Raw genomic sequence first — 19,184 nt, 5'->3', positions numbered from 1 at the left:
AAGTTCAGCAAACCTTCTGAAGTGAAACTTTTGCATGCGGAGCATCGTTAAGGAGCATCTGCATGAAAAAAGCTGAACAGTACAGAAACGTTTGATTGAGTTTCAAAGGTATGGATATTCTATTTGAGGATAACTGACCTTGCTGTGATGAACAACTCTGTCTTTTTCACTCTTTGCACTCTGTTCACGCATCTCACTCTCATGCAGTCTCTCCATGAAACTCTGCAACAAGACACACCGAAATTGTACATTCAAACAATGTCATACTTTAACGCACACAAATATTTCCGGCACGATCATAAATGACTTTTGTAATTAGTCTACAGGTAATTGATAGAATGTTTACTATCAAGGAACTACTATTACTTTAGTACGTCACGGAGTTTAACTACAGTTTTTCCCAAAGAACACATAACAGAAAAATTTACAAACTCTAACTAATTTAAAAAACAGCCAAACTTAGCAGTCTTGTAGGGGTCACAAACTTCCATGCTGTTAATGAACAGCGGTCGAAAAAAAGAATCTCAAAAACAAAAAATGATCGAATTATTTTTTATTAACCCCAAGGTTCAGAAATTAATGGTCTTAATGATGGGCTGAACATACCTTTACATCGTTATTGGCAGTGATGAGTTTCTGTTCCAATTGGGCTATTTTGTCAGTGTGTTGTTTGTCTACATCCTCCATAGTCTGAACTAACACCTCATTCTGTTCAGTCAGGTCTGACACGTACTGCTGCAGAAGACGCACTTTGGCCTGAATACACGAAAGAGCTCTATGACGATCTCACCAGAAGTTAATTACAGCCCTTCAATTTTAGCAAACCCGCCTTTATCGGGGCCGCCGCTCTTGAAACAAGAAGTCCGAGATGCCTTGAGACTAGCAAAGGAAAAAAGCTGCTGGACCCAATGGCATTTCAGTTGAAGCTTTCAAAGCTTTAGAGAATGTAGGCATTGATATAACTTCTAAGCCTCATATGAGACCGGGTTTATACCCGAGGATAAGTTGAAGTCAATATTAATCACATTGCCGAAAAAAGATGGGGCGAGACTGATTTGAAAACATAGGTACTATCACTCTCATTAGCCACACATTTAAGCTTCTACTCAGAATTTTTGTAAAAAGGACTGAGAAAAATTGCTTTCAGCAAAGAGCAGTTTGGTTTTATGCCTGACAGGGGAACTCGTAATGCAATCTTAAGTCTTCGTGTTTCTGATGAAAAATGTTAAATCATGCGATGAAGCAGCTCATCTGATTTATGGACTTCGAAAAAACTTTAGACAAGTACAACACAAATTAATAATACATACGCTTAAAGCTCTTGGTGTTGATATAAAAGATCTCCGCCTTTTGCAAAATATCCATTGGCTGCAGAAAGCAACAGTTAAAGTGTGTGATGAAGAAACAGAAGTTTGACGTGAAAACTGATGTAGGCCAAGGTTGAGTAGCGTTGCCACTTCTTTATATCGCCTTCAGCGAGAAAATAATGCGATCTATTATCGATCTTGAAGGATTCAGCATTGAAGGAATACAATAAACAATTTACGCTTTGCCCATGATACTTGAATCGTTGCAGATTCTACATCAAAGCTTCAGTAGCTAATGACAACGCTCAATGAAACATGTGAAGACTATGGAACGGAAATCATTACCAAGAAAAATAAAATGACCAAGAAGCAAGTTTTAGCCAATGACCCCGAAAAATGCTCGATATAACTTGATGGCACGGTAATTTAATCAGTCCAACGGACTGTTTTAATTATCTGGGGACACTTTTCACCGAAGACAGATACTGTAATTAGGAAATCAGAAGTAGAGTCGCTCGGCTGAAAGTTGCTTTCAACAAACTGAAAAACATTCCGACTGATAAAAACTGTCCTTCAGAACAAGAAGGACAGGTGCGGTGCACGGCTGGGTCCTCTTGTATGTCTGCAGGACGCGGACGATGACGACCGAGAAAAAAACTCAGTGAAGGTACTGAAATATGGTATATGAGAAAGATGGAACGAATATCTTACAGTTTAAAAAAGCAATGAGTTCGTTTTAATCAAGACCGTGAAACAGAGAAAAAAGTTGAAACTAATCGGTAGCAGAGAATTGCAATTTTTGGCCACCTAATGAGAAATGCAGAGTTAGAAAAAACTATTTTTCTGGTTATACTAATGGCAGAACGACCGAGGAAAAGTTACCTGGATGGGAGAACCTTAGTAATTGGTAGAGGCCGACCTGATTGCATAAGCTGCCAAAGAAAGTGGCAAATGAAATCTTTGTGGAAGGCCTATTTCTGCGACCATACACGACACTAAGAAGAAGTGCTAATTATTTGCAAAATTCCAAGATATTATTGAAATACAGCAATTAAGCAAAGCAACTAAATATATTTACTTTCTCTGTGATTTACTCTAGCAAAAGTAAACAATTTGTGGCAATTTACCGATGTTGAAACGTTTTATCAAACATTAAAACATTGAATAACTAATTAACTAATGAAACTTCGGCATCTCGAAACGACGACGGTTCCCAGGATCCAATAAAAACACTTGCCGTTTTTGAAGAAAGGATTTTTCAGCATTTTCCATTTCAAAACTATTAAAAAATTCTAAATGTCTGCTGGAAAAATTATTGACATTTTTGCATCAGTTAAATCCTTTGTTGCTACCATAACTAGTAACTAGCTTTCAACAGAGAAAATTTATTCAAAAATTTTAAGATTCCATTTGAATAATTTTTTACGCTAACGCGTATGTTTATGATGTGATAAAAAGAAACATTGATGCTATCGAGCCACCAAATCCGACCTATCCTCTGTCGGTAGAAAGTTTTTCAAATTTTAAAGAGATGACATTTAGCAAGAGAGCTTAATTTGGTCTGCGCAAAGCATGTCTATGTTCACTATAATCAGTGACTACAGACACAGCTGGATGTATCCAGAACAAGCTGCTGAGATGAGCATATAAATCTACAAATCCTCAATATAATGCTAAAAACAGAATATAACTTTCAGTTGATTGCGAAACTATCAGCGGTTTCGCCAACTACAAAAGGACACAGAAAAAATTTTTTCGAAAAGAAACATGTAAAGCGCAAATTACAACATAAATTCTTGGCTTTTAGCTCCGGAAAAAAATGATATCCATTTTTTAAGGATGTCGACAAAAAATTCAAAACATAGCTGGCATATTGCCAGAAAATAGCCGCAATAGCTGCGTAGATCTGCAGTCTAAAAAAACAGCAAAAAAGACAGACCAAAAAATCCTTTTCATTAAAGGACGAGATGTTATATTTTTGGATGAAGAATCTTTATAAGTTATTGCTGCCTCTATTAGCTGCACTGAAATAACCTTCATTTAGAGTGACACACACTCACTTGACCTTATCTCTGTAATTAAAGAAAAGAAGAGTGAATTTCAAAGTGAGGAAGTAATTTTTGAGAGTGAGGTAAGTCACGTGTGACCAAAAGCTTAATCACGCGAATGAGAAAAAAACTCCACTCAGAGTGAAAAAATGACCCCACGCACGCACTTCAGTTGAAATTGCATGAACGAATGAACAAAAAGCAGATTTGAAGCGGTTGTGACGCCATATGGTCGTAACAAAAATCTTGACGACGAAATAAAAAACCAAGAGAAGGCCAATTAATAGCCCCAGCTATCGCTGTGCGGCTATTAAAAACAATGAAATTTACATTTCCGAAGTTTTAAATTACTTTTCTAAAATGAACTTGCTTTTACAAAATTTACATGACCCGTCTCTCTTTCAGATAGAATTTACTTTTTTAAAATTGTCATGAACCAAATTACAAGTGCGAGCTGTGCAACACCTGAACACAGCATCTATTCTCAATCAACTTGTATATTTAGCAAAACAGAGGGAAAATTTACAAATTTTTTCTAAAAAATGAGTTCTATATGAACTTGGGAAAACGGTTATAAAGTGACCCTGGGGCTTATTGTATTAATACTTTTGTCATAAAAATAATTTTTTCGTAATTCGCAAAACGAGACCTGACCGGTTTAAGTTAACTTCGAAGCAAGGCCGACAGCTGTGAAGATTATACTTTAAAAAATAAATCTAAGAATGAATTTTTGCAGCAAATTTCTACCTGATAAATTGTGCTTGTTTTCTGCAGCTTAATACTTTTTAAGACACGCGGGTCGTATTTACAATTGGGTAATCATAAAACAAATACATCAACATTAACTCGAGATAAATAAAACTTCTGGTAGCACGTGCCGGACAAATAAAGAACGGAAAAGTACGTAAAAATAAAAACCTGTTCGCACTATCGCAAATTTATGTTAAGAACTCGTTTTTATAGCAAATATACGAGGGAACAATTACAGGATAGCAATGAAAAAAAAATTACATTTCCTTAATAATGCAGAAAAAATCAAATCAATTTATGGCCTTGAAATTATAGAGATAATTTGACAGTTTACAATAAAAAAGGAAAAAAAATATCCATTTTTATATGAAGCGTTTTATAAAACGTTACAACGGTATTTATTTTCGCTCACGGAATGCACTTTTGTTAAATATTTTGAAGGGATGTTGTTGTAATCTAGTTGCTCCTACTCTCCATAACCGATCCAATTACCGAATGGTCCTAGAACACTATTGATAATTTCCTTTTGTATGAGGGCGGCAATTTCCAGTTTTGCTTAAATTAGGTAGATCCAAAACATCTTATAAACTGCTACTCTGATTTATGTAAAGAAATTTAAAAGAAATCAACATTCAGACAGCCTCTTTCCAATAAATTGTAAAAATTTGGGAAGTTACGGCACCTACGGTTTATTATCAGCTACTTACAGCCTGACAACGGAAACTTCGCTATCAGTCACAGGATAAAAAAAACGCAGAAAGACGTGCTCACTCGCTCAATGCACATTTTGCTCAATTTCGCTTTTTGAGCTGTAGAATTTTACTAATTGGACAGGTTTCTTTAAAACAACAAATTGTTTTCATATCATATTTGTCATATTCTCCAAAATTTTCTTAGTCGTCATCCAAACGTTTTTACGTCTTGTAATTTATGTCTCTGACTGAAAAATATGTTTATTATTTCATATATCCAGCCATCAATCGCGATTGAGGACAATTTCAGCAAACGCATCCGAACGTTTTGTTTTTATCTCTTAAAATTAGTTTCCCCAAATTTGAAGCAAACTATTACACTAGCTGCTTGATTTAGGATATCAACTGAAGGCTGTTGAAATGAGAAAAAAAACAAAAACCTCTATCCAATTACCAAAAACAACTTAACCCACATTTTTGAGAAGTCTTCTTCCAATCATCAAGCAGAATGTAGGTTTATCTGCGTAATCAGCACTAAGCAGTTTCCAAAACAGCGGATGCAAAAAATACAAAGATAACAGATAAATGTTCAGATAATGGTTAATCTTCCATTTTTTAATTAAAAGGCGATTTAATTTTGTAATGTCTGAACATCATTCCAATTTTTATCACCAAAATTTGTTCTCCACAAAAACTCAATCTCTTTATCTTTCTCCTGATTCTTCAGTTTCTTTAATCTTTTCATGTTGACTTTTATTTTTACCCCTCTCAGTAGGTGACATCAATCAAATTATGCAAATCATAGGCGAGGATCTCTTGAGATCAGCATAGTCCACACAATTGATAAAAACTCTTTGTACAATTCGGCTATAGACAATTGACAATCCCCTGGTTTGAAAGCTTTCTTTTATCATCATCAAGCAGTGCAATTCTTCAAGGATTATTGAAATAGCTCTCGAAAACCACCAAGCGCTTCAAATTCCAGCTTCATTGCATTTAAGGCGTGATGGAAGCATGTTCTTTTTCAGTAATCTTCAAGGCTAGGCTACTACAGACTTCTTCACTTCCCGCAACAAAAGTTGTTCGCAGCGGAAACGACGGTGAAAAAATTGAGTAAAATGCTCTGTTATAGAAATCTTTATGTCACTTTATATTTATGTCATTCATTGTTTATGTCATCTTTATGTTTATGAATTCCGTCATTTACAGGTACTTTTGAAATGAGCATCATTTTTGTCGTTTTTAAAATGGGCGTCTTCGCAAGAAAACTTTTGGCCAACTTTCATGAATGAATTTTTATGTTGCTGATCAAAAACAAAGGTTTGAACTATTAACTCGACAAGTTTTGAAAAATGTTTGGGATAGAACATTTATACCAAATATGAGTGCCTTCAGAAACCCAAGATCAGTTATCATTTTTTTGTTATTATTTCTGCTTACCTGTAGAATATGTCCAGCCTGGTTAGTGGAAATCAATTCCTTCTTTTCTTCCTGAGTCTTGCCATGAACCTCATCTCTGTACATACTACACACTCTATCCAGAGTAAAATTGTTGCCAGTGTTTCCAGTATTGTTATCAGAAATAGAAGCAGCAGTGTTAGTAATAATGTCTCCATTTGACAGACTTGAACTAGTGCTTGAGTCACTTTCTACAAACTGTGGCAACCCAATACTAGTTTTAAAAGCAGGTTTAAGATTGCTCTGCCCTGATTTTGGGCGCCCCGATAGGGTGAAAGGAGGACCATGGTTCTTGTAAGAGTCCCTGGACGATATGCCCCCTCCCCCATAGATAGTCTCCATGGATGAAGAGTGGTTACATGCACTGACTCCACTGTCAGTGACGGAGTTTGTCTCCGTTTTTAAAAAGCGATGCCCGAGGTTCAGATTATTAACACTCATATTAAAAAGTCAAGCAAATTAGCTCGCAAATTTCTACGAGTATTTTAGGAACTAATATTGATCAAGAAATTGCTTGAACAAAACTAATGGAAGGAAAAAATAAGGATAAATTAGATACCATAACTTAATTGGAAGTTTTTTTAGTTAAACAGGATAAAATGATTCAGATTAGTTAAAAATTAAAGTTGAATGAATATTTCAAATACTTTCAACTGAATCGAATAATGGTTGGGAAACATACAGGGTGGTTGCCAGTTAGAAAATACTGCAATATCATGACAAAAAAGAGCAGTTAAAATGCGTTATAATATAAGTTTAAGATTATAGATTATGAGAATTAATCAACTGCAATATATTATAAAAAATAAATCAAATATTTTGGTCAAAAAAGAAAAAACTAACACGAGTGTTAGTTTCTTTCATCCTGCAGTTTAGCATAATAAATTGAAAAATTTCAACAAACAGGGATTTATAATTTCCAAATGATCCATTTTCAAACTTGACGACGCCTCAAAAACTGCTTCCACGAATAAGCTAAGTTAAACTCCTCAACAACTTCACTCAGCTCGACAAACTTTATAAGCAACAAATCGTTTCAAAGCTTATCTAGTATCGTGTAACGCTCTTTACTCAGAAGATGAAGGAAATTTAAAGAACATCACTCACAGTTACCAAACTCAATAAAGCGATTTAACTTGACTGTTTAAACGCTTTCCAGGTTTTAAACAAAATACGTCCTTGATAAAAACGAGTTGCTGAAGAATGCAATGATTTTCCCTAAAGATTATTATAACCATAACCAGCTTAGTTAGTAGATTTAAAATTAGGAAGTACAAAGTAAATCCGTAGCTCTAATGAGCCTAATGGCTAACAGGTGTAGAAAATCAAAGCTATATTAACCAAATTTTGTTGTTTAAGAAAACATTTTTTGTTATTGAATTTTGCCATTCTTTCATGAGTAAATAACAATTCCTTGATAAGTGTACGGATAGAAAGGTTATGATTAAGAGCTATTCAACACGCACAACAATACTAAACGCGGTATGATTTCAACTTCGTAGCTCACGTTGTATGCGTGAGAGCCGCACGTAAAAAAAGAGTAATTGAGCAATAAGGGGAATTCTTCCTATTTTTATTTGGCTGTTGTAAATATTAGTAATAACCGATTATAACAACTGCGTTTCCATACTGAGCTGCTTTTACTAAGAGAAAACTGGCTGATATCTGCTTCTGTCTTTTGTCTATTTTTGCGCTCCTTTTTCTTCTTAAAACTGGTGTAAAATGTCTTCCAGTTTACAAAAGACAAGAAATCACATTACAACAGCAGAGAGAGTCATCTTTTGTGCATAAAATCGACAATTACCAAAGGAAACACCGCTTAAACCATCAGTATTTGTCATCAATCATTTTTGATTTAATCTCAGCAAAAACAGAATAAACGTGAACAATTGATATTGATTATACGTGTAGCAGTAACGAAGAATTCTGCAGAAATCATGCAGCAAGCCTCGTGGCAAAACCTCTTCAGTCTGTGATAGATAACTTAGTGTTTTCAGCTTATGAGATTCAACATACTGAAGATTCAATGTTTTCTAAGGTCAAAAGACATTATAGCGTCGTTCTCAGTCGCTACAGTGAATTTTCATGGACTTAACAAACAGCTAGACCTTGGATGGACTATGACTGGATTGAGAAAACCATTTCAAACAGTAAAAAGGTAAAAATCAAAGTGAAAATATTGAATTCGATCAGAAAATTGAAACTAGTGTTATTAAAAGTTTACAGTAACCTAATATCAAACCCTAGAGGAGGTTTTCCGGCCCCTGAGGCTGAAAACGATTACAAAGAAAAATCTTAGAAACTTGAAAAAATGCATCAATTTTAGTGTTTGTTTGCTATACCAAAGTATCTATATCTTGCATAATATATTTATCAATTTTTTTTGAAACATGTAAATTACTCAGACTATAACCCTAAGGTTAGATATCTACATGCTCTAAAATGATAAAAAAAACTAATCAGCATTGTTATTAATATAATAATCTTCAAATTGTGGCTGTTCGTTTTCATAGCTAAAAATAGGACTTGAAGGCTCCTATTTGTCTATTAACGGGTACTTTCTTGTGTTGATCGAGCAAAAACTCGGTTGAAACATTTTTAAAGCAAGTTTTACTGTTAAAAATTCTTATTGAAGAGGGCAATTTAATCCATTTTTGAACGCTTTTCAAGATTAAGGATTTGTTACTCCACTTCGTTTTTGTTTTCTTTTTATAATAATTTGATTTGTTCTCTTGTTCTGTCTAGCGTTATGGCGACTAGAAAACATTTTTAAATTTTCGGATGTTTCCTAATGTCTTATGTCTGTTTGTAGCTTCATTAGGCTAACTTTTGATATAAACAATTCGGCTGGCAGGATACGATCCCTAACGAGAAGATCAATGGAGTGGTCAAATTTTTCAAAAATAACAAACTTTTATTCCCCAGTTAATTTGCCTGTTTATGCCGTTTATGTTTTTCACTGTAAGAGTTTGAAGGAATACTCCACTGAAAGAAAGATGAGAGAGTACAACTGAATTAAAAACATCAATTCTTACTTTCAAAGGTAATTGATTTCTTACAAGATACAAAGAACGAATTGCATTAGCCATTTTGCTTAAAACTGAGTTCAGGTGATTTTCAAAGGTAGGGTTTGAATCAATTTGTGCTCCCAGATAACGACATGCATGAGCTGGTTTGATAACTTTGCCTTTAAAAGAAAACTCTGGATCCGAATTAGTATGATTTGTAAAGAATAGCATCTCTGTTCTATCGGCATTTAATGTGAGTTGATTCTTTGTTAGGTATTTGTCTGTTTGTTCAAATATTTTTTAAAATTTTTGAGGGAATATTTTCATTACGTTTAAATTTGCATATAATACTAGTGTCATCCGCAAATTGAACAACATCATTTTCACCTTCCAGCTTTTCAGAAAAATCGTTGACATATAACAGAATAAGAGGTCCTAACACAGTTCCTTGTAGAACACCATGATTAAAAGTTATTTTATCTGATAAGTCAATACCCAGTTTTACGCATTGTGTTCGATTTTCGAGAAAAGATTTGAGAAGTAAAATTGTTGAGAGTGGTTGAAATTTTCGCAAGATCGGTTGAAAGCTTTTGCAAGATCTAAGAACACAGCACCTGTGTCGTTGTTATCTTCCAAATTTCCTATTATTTTTTCAATAAAATAAAACAGCATCAGTAGACGACTTTCGAGATTGGAAACCGAATTGCTTTTTGTTCAAGAGCGCAAATTTTTCAAGATATTCTACTAACTGATTAAGTAAAAGCCTTTCAAAAACTTTTGCGAAAGTTGGTGTTACAGAAATTGGACGATAATTAGTTAAAACAGAAACATCTCCTTTCTTGAAAATTGGTGTGATGGGCGCATTCTAAAGAACTGTTGGAAAAACTTTCTCTTGAATACAATCGTTAAAAATAATCTGAAGATGTGTCCCAAGAGCATATTTTCCGGACTTCAATGCCCAAGCATTGATGTATCCCTGCCCTGGTGCTTTGTTGTTGTCTAGATTGTCAATAACTTTATAGATTTCCTTCAAAGTAAAAGGTCTAAAAATAAACTCTTGAAATTTTTGCTCTACTTTTTCGACGTTCAATGGAACAAACTGCCCTCTGTAGATGCCCATTTCGCTGAAAACTCTGTTACAAGCGTTACATATTGATTTTTTGTCTGTCGTTTTTCTCTCATTATCATCCATTTCAGTGATGTTTGGACTGTTGTTTTTCTCTCCGATTTTTTTCTTAATGAATTTCCATTTCTCTTTTGAGGTTTCAATTTTCTTTAAAAAATCTTCTGAAAATTGATTTTGCGCTTCTTTTAACTTTCGATTTACAAGGTTGCGATACTTTTTAAACGACACAAATGATCCAGCACTTTCTGTCAATTTGTAGTCATTGAAGTAACGATGTTTCTCGGCAACTAAATGTTGAATTTCTTTTGTCACCCAAGGTTTTTCTGAAGTAGTCTTTTTTATATTAGAAACTAATTTCTTCTCTGTTGCTGCGCTTTTCTCGAGTATTGTCAAAAAATTCTGTTAAACTCTGCAAACATTTCATCGCAGTTTCTTTGTTGATAAACTGTTCTCCAATCTGCAAGAGCCAGATCTCTATTAAATTTTTCATCGACAAAATTTTTTGTATCCCAAAATAAAATGGGGCAAAAACTGAAGGCTTCGGTTGTTGGGTGCCTTTACGCGGCGAAGCTATTCCTGGCTACAGGAGCAAAAGCCAGCAGTTTCTTCTACACACCACCCTTTTTGGTCATGGAGCAGCTAAGGTCGGCTTCCCTGCTCCAAATGCTATTGATTGTTGCCGGTATCGAGACCAATCCGGGGCCAAAGCGTGTCTGGGACTGTACCGTTTGCAAGAAGAGAACAGACGAGAAAAAACAATGGTCCGTTAAGTGCAACAGCTGTAAAATATGGTTGCGTTGGGACTGCTCTGAACTCAGTTCACATGGACGTTGGAGCAGAAGTTTACTCGGGCAATGTTGCCGCTCCCCAGCCAGTCCACCAACCGTCACAACAACTAATGCAATATCAACAACACTGAAACTACTACAGCTAAATGCAAACGGACTACGAAGTAAAATCGACGACATCATCGATTAGATGGAAAGAAACGAAATAGAAATTGCTGCCATACAGGAATCCCACCAGAACGAAAAATCCTCATTCAAAGTCGCGCAGCCTTGTACGATTCTAAGAGCCGACCGTCCAAGATCTCGAGGCAAAGGTGAGGTGTTTGTCTCATAGTGCATAACTCCGTGAGCTATACCCAGCTTGAATTGAATTTCAACGGTGACCCTCATATTGAAGCAATCGGCATAGAAGTCCGGACACAAAGAAACAACGAAAACATCAAAATAGTAAACCTGTATATACCACCCAGCTCAAGCTGCAAACCTGGATATCAAGTCAACATAAATCATCGCTTGGAACTCGAAAAAGCAGTAATCCTCGGTGACTTCAATGCTCACCATTGACTGTGGAACTCGTCGGCGGAACCAGGCAAAAGAGGAGAGGAATTGGCCGCGGTCATCGAAAATTCTCACTTTGCTGCATTAACCGAAGAAGAACTCACAAGAGTTACCAAAAATAGCATGAGCTCTCCCGACATCACCCTTGTCAGTGATAATCTTAATGAATGCACAATGGAACATCGAGTCAGCTTTAGGGTCAGATCACCGTCCCATAATAGTCTCCATATGCTGTAAGGTAGTCAAAATGGACAATGGTGGTAGAAAGTTTATAAACTTCCGCAAAGCTAACTGGGACGTTTCAGAGAGCACGGAATAAATTTTCAAGAAAGCCACCATGCCGACCAATGCATGGGTAAAAATTTCTTCCGGAAAACCCTAATCAAGGCAGTCAACATTAGTATACCAGGAGGATGTATTAAAGCAACCAGGCCGAATTTCCATTCGGATGCAGCTTAACTGGCAGAGAAAAGGGATCAATTACAACAACATGATCCAGGCAACCAAGAAATAACCAAGCTTAACATTGAAATAAACCAAGCAGTAACCAAGCACAGAACAAAGAAGTGACATGAACTTTTAAGCACGGTAGATCATGGCTCGCACGACGCCAAACTCGGGTCAATGTTAAAGACTTTGTAGTCAAAGTCCACAAGGAGCAAATTTCCCAATAACTTTAAAACACCATCATCTGGGACAGGAATAAGTGCGCAAAAGAATCCAATAAACAGTTCAACGTTCATCTGAAGGTTCCATCAAAATCAAGAAGAACATTGAAGAGAAACATCAACAATCTGCAAACAAGTGACTATACCATCATAGAAACAGAAGTAGAAGACGCCATAAAATAATCGAAGAAGTCAAAGGCGCTGGGCCCCGACGGGCTAGCACCCATCCTTTTAAAGCATCTAGGCAAGCACGGTATTCAATACCTGACATCACTTGTCAACGTATGTCTGCTCTCAGCAACTTGTCCAACAATGTGGAGAGGGTCGGCAGAGTCATTCCTTTGCATAAGCCGAACAAACCAAAGGAAAAGGCAAAGAGCTATCGTCCCATTAGCTTGCTCTCGCCAGCACAAAGAACTTCGAAAGAGCAATACTGCCCTGCCTACAACACCATCTGCAGGCCAGCGAACATCAACATGGATACAGAAAAGGAAGATCAACAACAACCGCGCTCAACACCATCGTGTCCACCATCGTGAATGAGTTCAACATGAAGAAGCCGTGTGACAGATCCATACTAGTTGCTATTGACCTAACAGCAGCATTCGATACCGTCAACCATGACATGCTGATCAAGTATGTTAATGAGTCACAGCTTCCAGATGCCCTGAAACGTTTTTTGAATAACTACCTTCGTGGACGTAGCACATATGCAGAGTTTAGAGACCACAAGTCAAAGCACCGAAGAGTAAAACAAGGAGTACCGCAAGGCGGGGTGCTTTCTCCTCTGCTTTCAATTTTTACATGTCCAAAATGCCAAATCCAATAGAGGCAAACCATCTATTAGTCACATATGCAGATGATATCTCCTTACTCGCCACCGGTCCAAAAGTTGTTGAACTTACGCACGGAATATAAAAATACCAGGCAAATGTGCAAAGCTGAATGGATGTGCACAACTTGCAGTTAAACGACAAGTCAACATACACCATTTTCACCACTTGGACCAAGGAGATTAATCAGGAACTGTTCATAGAAATGAATAATAAAAGACGGGCATTAAATAATCATGATGACTTTTATAACCCTAAGAAAGACCAGTATGTGTTTCAAAAAAGGGCGGAGGTGTAATGCTGCTTATACCAAAAATCTTTTCCCCAAAATTGAGGAAGGATCTAAATAAGTTCTCAGTTGACTTTGAAAGCATTTGGGCAGAATCAAAAATAAACAACCGGAAAACACAAAACACAACAATCTTACTTAATGTCACTTATTCCCCCAACAAAAACAAAACGGACATCTTTCTGGAACAATTGGCTACAAACATTGATAATGCAATAGTCAGGGGTCTTAAAAAATACTCATGGGTGATTACAACATTATTTATCTGAACTCAAAGGAAAAGGAGAAGTTAGACTCAATATTATTACCATACCATCTAGAAATACAAAACAAAACTGAGGCAACTCGTATATGCAAGGCGAGCAAGACTGCAACGTTAATCGATTACTTTATTTCCGATAATTACGTCAAAAAACCATAGTGTGCGACACTCCAATTCTATCTGATCATTTTGCCCTGTGCACTATACTGAAAGAAGAAACAAAACCATTAAAACTAGTAGAGAAAAAATCTATGACCGAAGTACATATAACAAAGAAAAAATCCTTCATGATTTGAACAAAGCAAACTGGTCAGTCATATACCAACAAAATAATGCAAATGAAATACTTAAATCTTTCACTAAAAATTTCACTAGAGTGCTGCAAAAACAAGCGCCACTAAAAAATGTGTTCATCAGAAACGACAAATCATTCTTTGCTCGTTCACAAACTTGGTTGAAAGAGAAAAACAAAGAATTACAAAGAGTGTGACTCTAGTTTTGAAATCAAAAAATGTCAAAACCTTCTCCGAATTAAAACAGAAGTTGTTCTGCTCATCTAACAATGATTTCAATAAATTTTATCAGTCATTAGTTATGTCATCCAACAATAGCAGAAAACGTTGGAACCTTATGAATGAAATAAGAAACTCAGCTAGAACAAGAACCCATATCTACAGTTTAAAAAATGTCTTCAATGATGTCACGGAGCCCAAGAAAACTGCAAATCTTCTTAATTACAGATTTTCAGAGCTAGGAAAGTTCATATTATCAGACGAAACTTCCGAATATATCGATGACTTTGCGGGTAGATCAGCCAAAACTTTTTTGATTAGACGTATTACAGAATTTGAATGCTTACAGTGCATTAAGAAGCTCAATAGAAACAAACCACAGGGACCCTCAGCGCTACCCCCCTGGGCTTTAAAAGATGCTGTTTCTGTAGTCAATAAACATCTATGTTTCATTATAAATGAATGCATAAACAACTCTACCTTCCCTGAAATTCTAAAAACCGCTGATGTAACACCAATTTATAAAAAGAACGACCCCGAGGAACCAGACAATTACAGACCTATATCAATAACACCCTGCATTTCAAAAGTTATTGAAAACCTAATCAAAGAGCAATTGACAGAGTACTTGCAAAAAAACAAACTAGTAAGTCGCTCTCAAAACGGATTTAGGAAGAAACATTCTACAAGTGACGCTCTCGTTTACACTACTGAATTTATAAGACATAAAACAGATCAAAACGAAATTGTAGCTGCTGCCTTTCTAGACCTTTCAAAAGCATTTGACTCAATAAACCATGTTATCCTTTTAAAAAAGCTAGGAAGATTGGGTGTCGACTCTAAATCAATAAATAGAAAGTTTCATCTCGGAGAGAAAACAAAGAGTTCTAATTAATAACATAAATTCAGATGAGATTTTTCTAGAACGTGGTGTGCCTCAGGGGACAGTGCTTGGTCCTCTATTGTTTAATATTTATATTAACGATCTGCGAGATCAAATTGATAAAAACTGCGAGGTTGTACAGTATGCAGATGACACATTACTCCCTGCATCCGCCCCTATACAACAATAGTGCAAAACGATTATAGAAAAAAAAGAAATATTGCTGACCAAATATTTCACAAATCTAAAACTACAAATGAATCCACTTAAAACTGAATTCATACTATTCAGCCGCAACAGAAATTTCAGCGAATCTGAATCAATAAAAATCGGGAACAAAATTATTACAGAGTCCAAAAGCGTCAAGTATCTTGGGGGTACATATTGACAAAAATCCCAGTTTCCAAGACGAAGTGAAGCATCTTTTAAAGAAAATGGCGCGTGCAATAAAAACAAATTATACACTCCGTAATCGGATACCAACGTTTCTAATGAAAACGGTTCTGAACGCATTTGTTATCAGCCATCTACACTATTCATTACTTTTAATCCAATCAATAGACAAAAATTTGCTTATATCGCTTGAAAATCAACTAAATTGGGCCATTCGTGCTTGTTACTCTAGAAATAGAATAGACTCAACAAAGGATCTCAAAATAAAGTATTCTATTCTACCTGTTGAATATTTAATCAATTTGAAAAGAACCACTTAGAAGTGGAAACTGAGAAACTGTCTATTACCCGCGTTTAATCCTTTAGATGTCACAATCTTTCCCACTTGGTGCATCAGACAAAACCTTAGAAGCTGTGACTTATTTTTTGATTCTATATGTCACACTCAAAAATTAGAACGTTCCATTATAAAAACTGCATCAAAAGATTGGAATTCACTTCCTAAAGAACTAAGGGGTTTGGAAAAGAAAAAAACCTTCCCAAAAGGATTGAAAAAGTTTTATATTAAATCCTTTTCTGATAGTAAACAATATACAACTTATGGGTCGGTTAGTTGGAAATCTATCAGATTTTAAAAAGTTTACTAAACCACGACTCATCAATCAACACTATCTGGTCGAGCTAAGAATTAATTAAATTTAATTTAATTACACCTATGTAATGAAATATATAACCACACTCCAGACAGTATTATAACAATTGTCAAACTCTCTGTTACTTGTTATGACTGTTATGGTTAATAAAGTGTTCTTTTTTTATATAATATAATAATCCCCTTAGAGAAGAACCCAAAAAATCTCAGCGTCATGCTAGATCCAACTCTTTCCTTTGCACACCATTCCAAAGCCATCTATGTTATAAAACCATATAACACCATATAAAACCATTTGTAGATCGGTCCTTAATTATGCAGCTCCAGCATGGACACCGAGTCTCAGTACCTCACGATGGAATGACTTCCAAGTAAAACAAAATTACGCTCTTCGACAGTTCCATAGACCATCTACATCATGAAGCCAGTATAATAGAAGTCCGAGAACATAATTAAATGATACGCACACAATTCTTAGCAGGCTCATACAACGTGAACAGACCAGATCACTTTTCATCAAAACCGTCAAAGAGCCCTAGAACCATCAAAAATACCTTACATTTTAAATTCGGAGAAGATCTTGATAGACTACAAGAAACTATCAAGCACCAAAGAAATAACATAGCTGGCAGATTGCCAGAAAATAGCCGCAATTGATTCGTAGATCGGCAGTAAAAAAAAACAGTAAAAAAGACAGACCAAAAAATTTCGTCTTTTCATTGAAGGCTGATCTGTTATATTTTGATTAAAAATCTGTATAAGTTATTGCTGCCTCTATTAGCTGATCTCAAATAACCTTCATTTAGAGTGACACACCCAACTGACCTTATCTCTTTGAATTAAAGTAAATAAAAGTCAATTTCAAATTGAGGAAGTCATTTTTGAGAGTGAGGTAAGTCAAGTGTGACCAAAAATTTAATCACGCGCATGAACAAAAAAACTCGCTCCACTAAGAGCGAAAAATGACGTCACACATGCAATTCAGTTGAAATTGCATGAACGAATGAACAAAAAGTGGCTGTGACGTCATATGGTCGTAACAAAAATCATGACGACGAAATAAAAAAAAAACCAAGAGAAGGCCAATAATAGCCTCAGCTATCGCTGTGCGGCTATTAAAAAGAAACTATACACAAAGAAGCCGCACTGAAAGCCAAGTTTAGCTATAAATCTGACCTATGGCCACTTCGAATCGAAAACGCAGAGATCAGTTGCGAAGAGATTAAACTCTCCCGATCAACTAGAAGAACACTAGCACAGCTCAGGTCCAGATATAGCACACTACTGAACAGCTTCAACAGCAGAATAAACAACGAAATTGAAAACAAATGCGAACTGTGCAACGGTACGCCCCACGACACCACTCACCTTTTCATCTTCCCGAGTAACCCGACCCAACAAGAAGCAATTGATCTATGGCTGAAACCAGTAGAGGTTCGCGGCGTTTCTGGTCCTTGAACAATGTGCAGAGCGTGTGTGACAACAACAACAACTTTAAACTGAACAGATCAATTCAATTAAATAAAGCATAAAAATTCGTAAAACTCAGTGAACAATAAAAACTCGTAAAACTCAAAAAGGGCCAAAATTTTTTTTTAAAAAAAATAGTGTCGAAGTCATAGAAAGCATTAACATTGAACATCAATTAAAAAGATTCCAATACCTAATGAGCAACAGTAACTAATGAGAATAAATAAGACAAAAAAGTACAACAATTACTTCCAAAACTCAAAAGTTCACTAAAAACTTTTGAAAACCAATTAAGTCAAGAAAACTAATAGCCATGAACTCATATGATTAATTAGGTTCTTATGCCTCATTAGCAGCCAAAAAAATCCGCCAATAAATAAAAATTACTGAAACTAATTGATAATACAAAGCAATTGCAGATAGGCGTAATTAGAGCACATATGTATCATTTTAATAGCACTCTAGAAAAACTGAAAACAAAAATCAAACTGCCGCACGTGAAAAAAACTTTCGCTTTCGAAAATCGAAAATTTGCTCAGATAACAAACTCTCACTCAACTTCGTAAACAGTTTGAAGAAAAATCACGCTTCAGACCTACTCGCTTTTTCGCTCTCTTTACTTAAAATCACTACTCTAATTTGATTTCTAGCTGACGTAAAAAATCCGATAGTGTGAACAGAAAAAAAAACAGCAAACCAGTTCAATAAAAATACTTTGGTTGTAAAAAGACAGAGCCCCAATGCATTCCAGTTCTTGGATTGTAAAAAGACAAGAGCACCAATACAATCCAATTCTTGGATCGTAAAAAAGGCAGCGCCCCAATACAATTCAAATTCTTCGACTTGTAAAAAAAGGAGCGCTATAATAGCCTGCTGAGGAGCTCATGGCGGCTATTAAAAAGAACTGACTTTCACACCTACTCTTTTCGCTCTCTCCCTCTCTCAAAATGCGACATGAACCAAAAACAACTCTCTCTTCTCTCTGATCTTCAGGTTTCTTCAATAATTTAACCTAAACACTTTGCTTGCAGATGCTGCTTCAAATACACTCAAACAAGTTTACTGATTTAAAAAAACACTCCATCAATACCCCTCTTCGGCTCTTAAAGACAACGCCCCAATACAACTAAAACATAGCTGGCAGATTGCCAGAAAATAGCCGCAATAGATTCGTAGATCGGCAGTCTAAAAAAAACAGTAAAAAAGACAGACCAAAAAATTCATCTTTTCATTGAAGGCTGATCTGTTATATTTTGATTAAAAATATGTATAAGTTATTGCTGCCTCTATTAGCTGATCTCAAATAACCTTCATTTAGAGTGACACACGTTCACTTGACCTTACCTCTTTGAATTAAAGTAAAAAGAAGTCAATTTCAAAGTGAGGAAGTCATTTTTGAGAGTGAGGTAAGTCAAGTGTGACCAAAAATTTAACCACGCGCATGAACAAAAAAACTCGCTCCACTAAGAGCGAAAAATGACGTCACA

The 19,184-nt window shown here is 35.8% G+C and overlaps 1 protein-coding gene across 2 annotated transcripts in view; it reads right to left on the bottom strand.

The window, feature by feature from the left end:
• The window catches only part of LOC142354679 (uncharacterized), a 158,625-nt gene that overhangs the window by 121,200 nt on the left and 18,241 nt on the right, over positions 1-19,184 (bottom strand). The window contains exons 1-3 of one of the 2 annotated variants that reach the window (XM_075407037.1): positions 6,238-6,841; positions 607-756; positions 139-222 (exon numbers count right to left, since the gene is read on the bottom strand). In XM_075407037.1, the coding sequence (XP_075263152.1) occupies positions 139-222; positions 607-756; positions 6,238-6,696 (693 nt within the window). In that variant the 5' untranslated portion in view covers positions 6,697-6,841. Of the gene's footprint in view, positions 1-138; positions 223-606; positions 757-6,237; positions 6,842-19,184 lie in introns of those variants that run through there. The other variant, XM_075407038.1, reaches the window with a different exon arrangement.

The sequence above is a fragment of the Convolutriloba macropyga genome, chromosome 15 (genome assembly GCF_964194025.1).
Source record: "Convolutriloba macropyga chromosome 15, txConMacr16.3, whole genome shotgun sequence".
In the NCBI taxonomy this organism is placed as follows: domain Eukaryota; kingdom Metazoa; phylum Xenacoelomorpha; order Acoela; family Convolutidae; genus Convolutriloba; species Convolutriloba macropyga.
The sequence above is the reverse complement of the archived record's forward strand: the minus strand, read 5'-3'. Positions and strand labels throughout refer to the sequence as shown.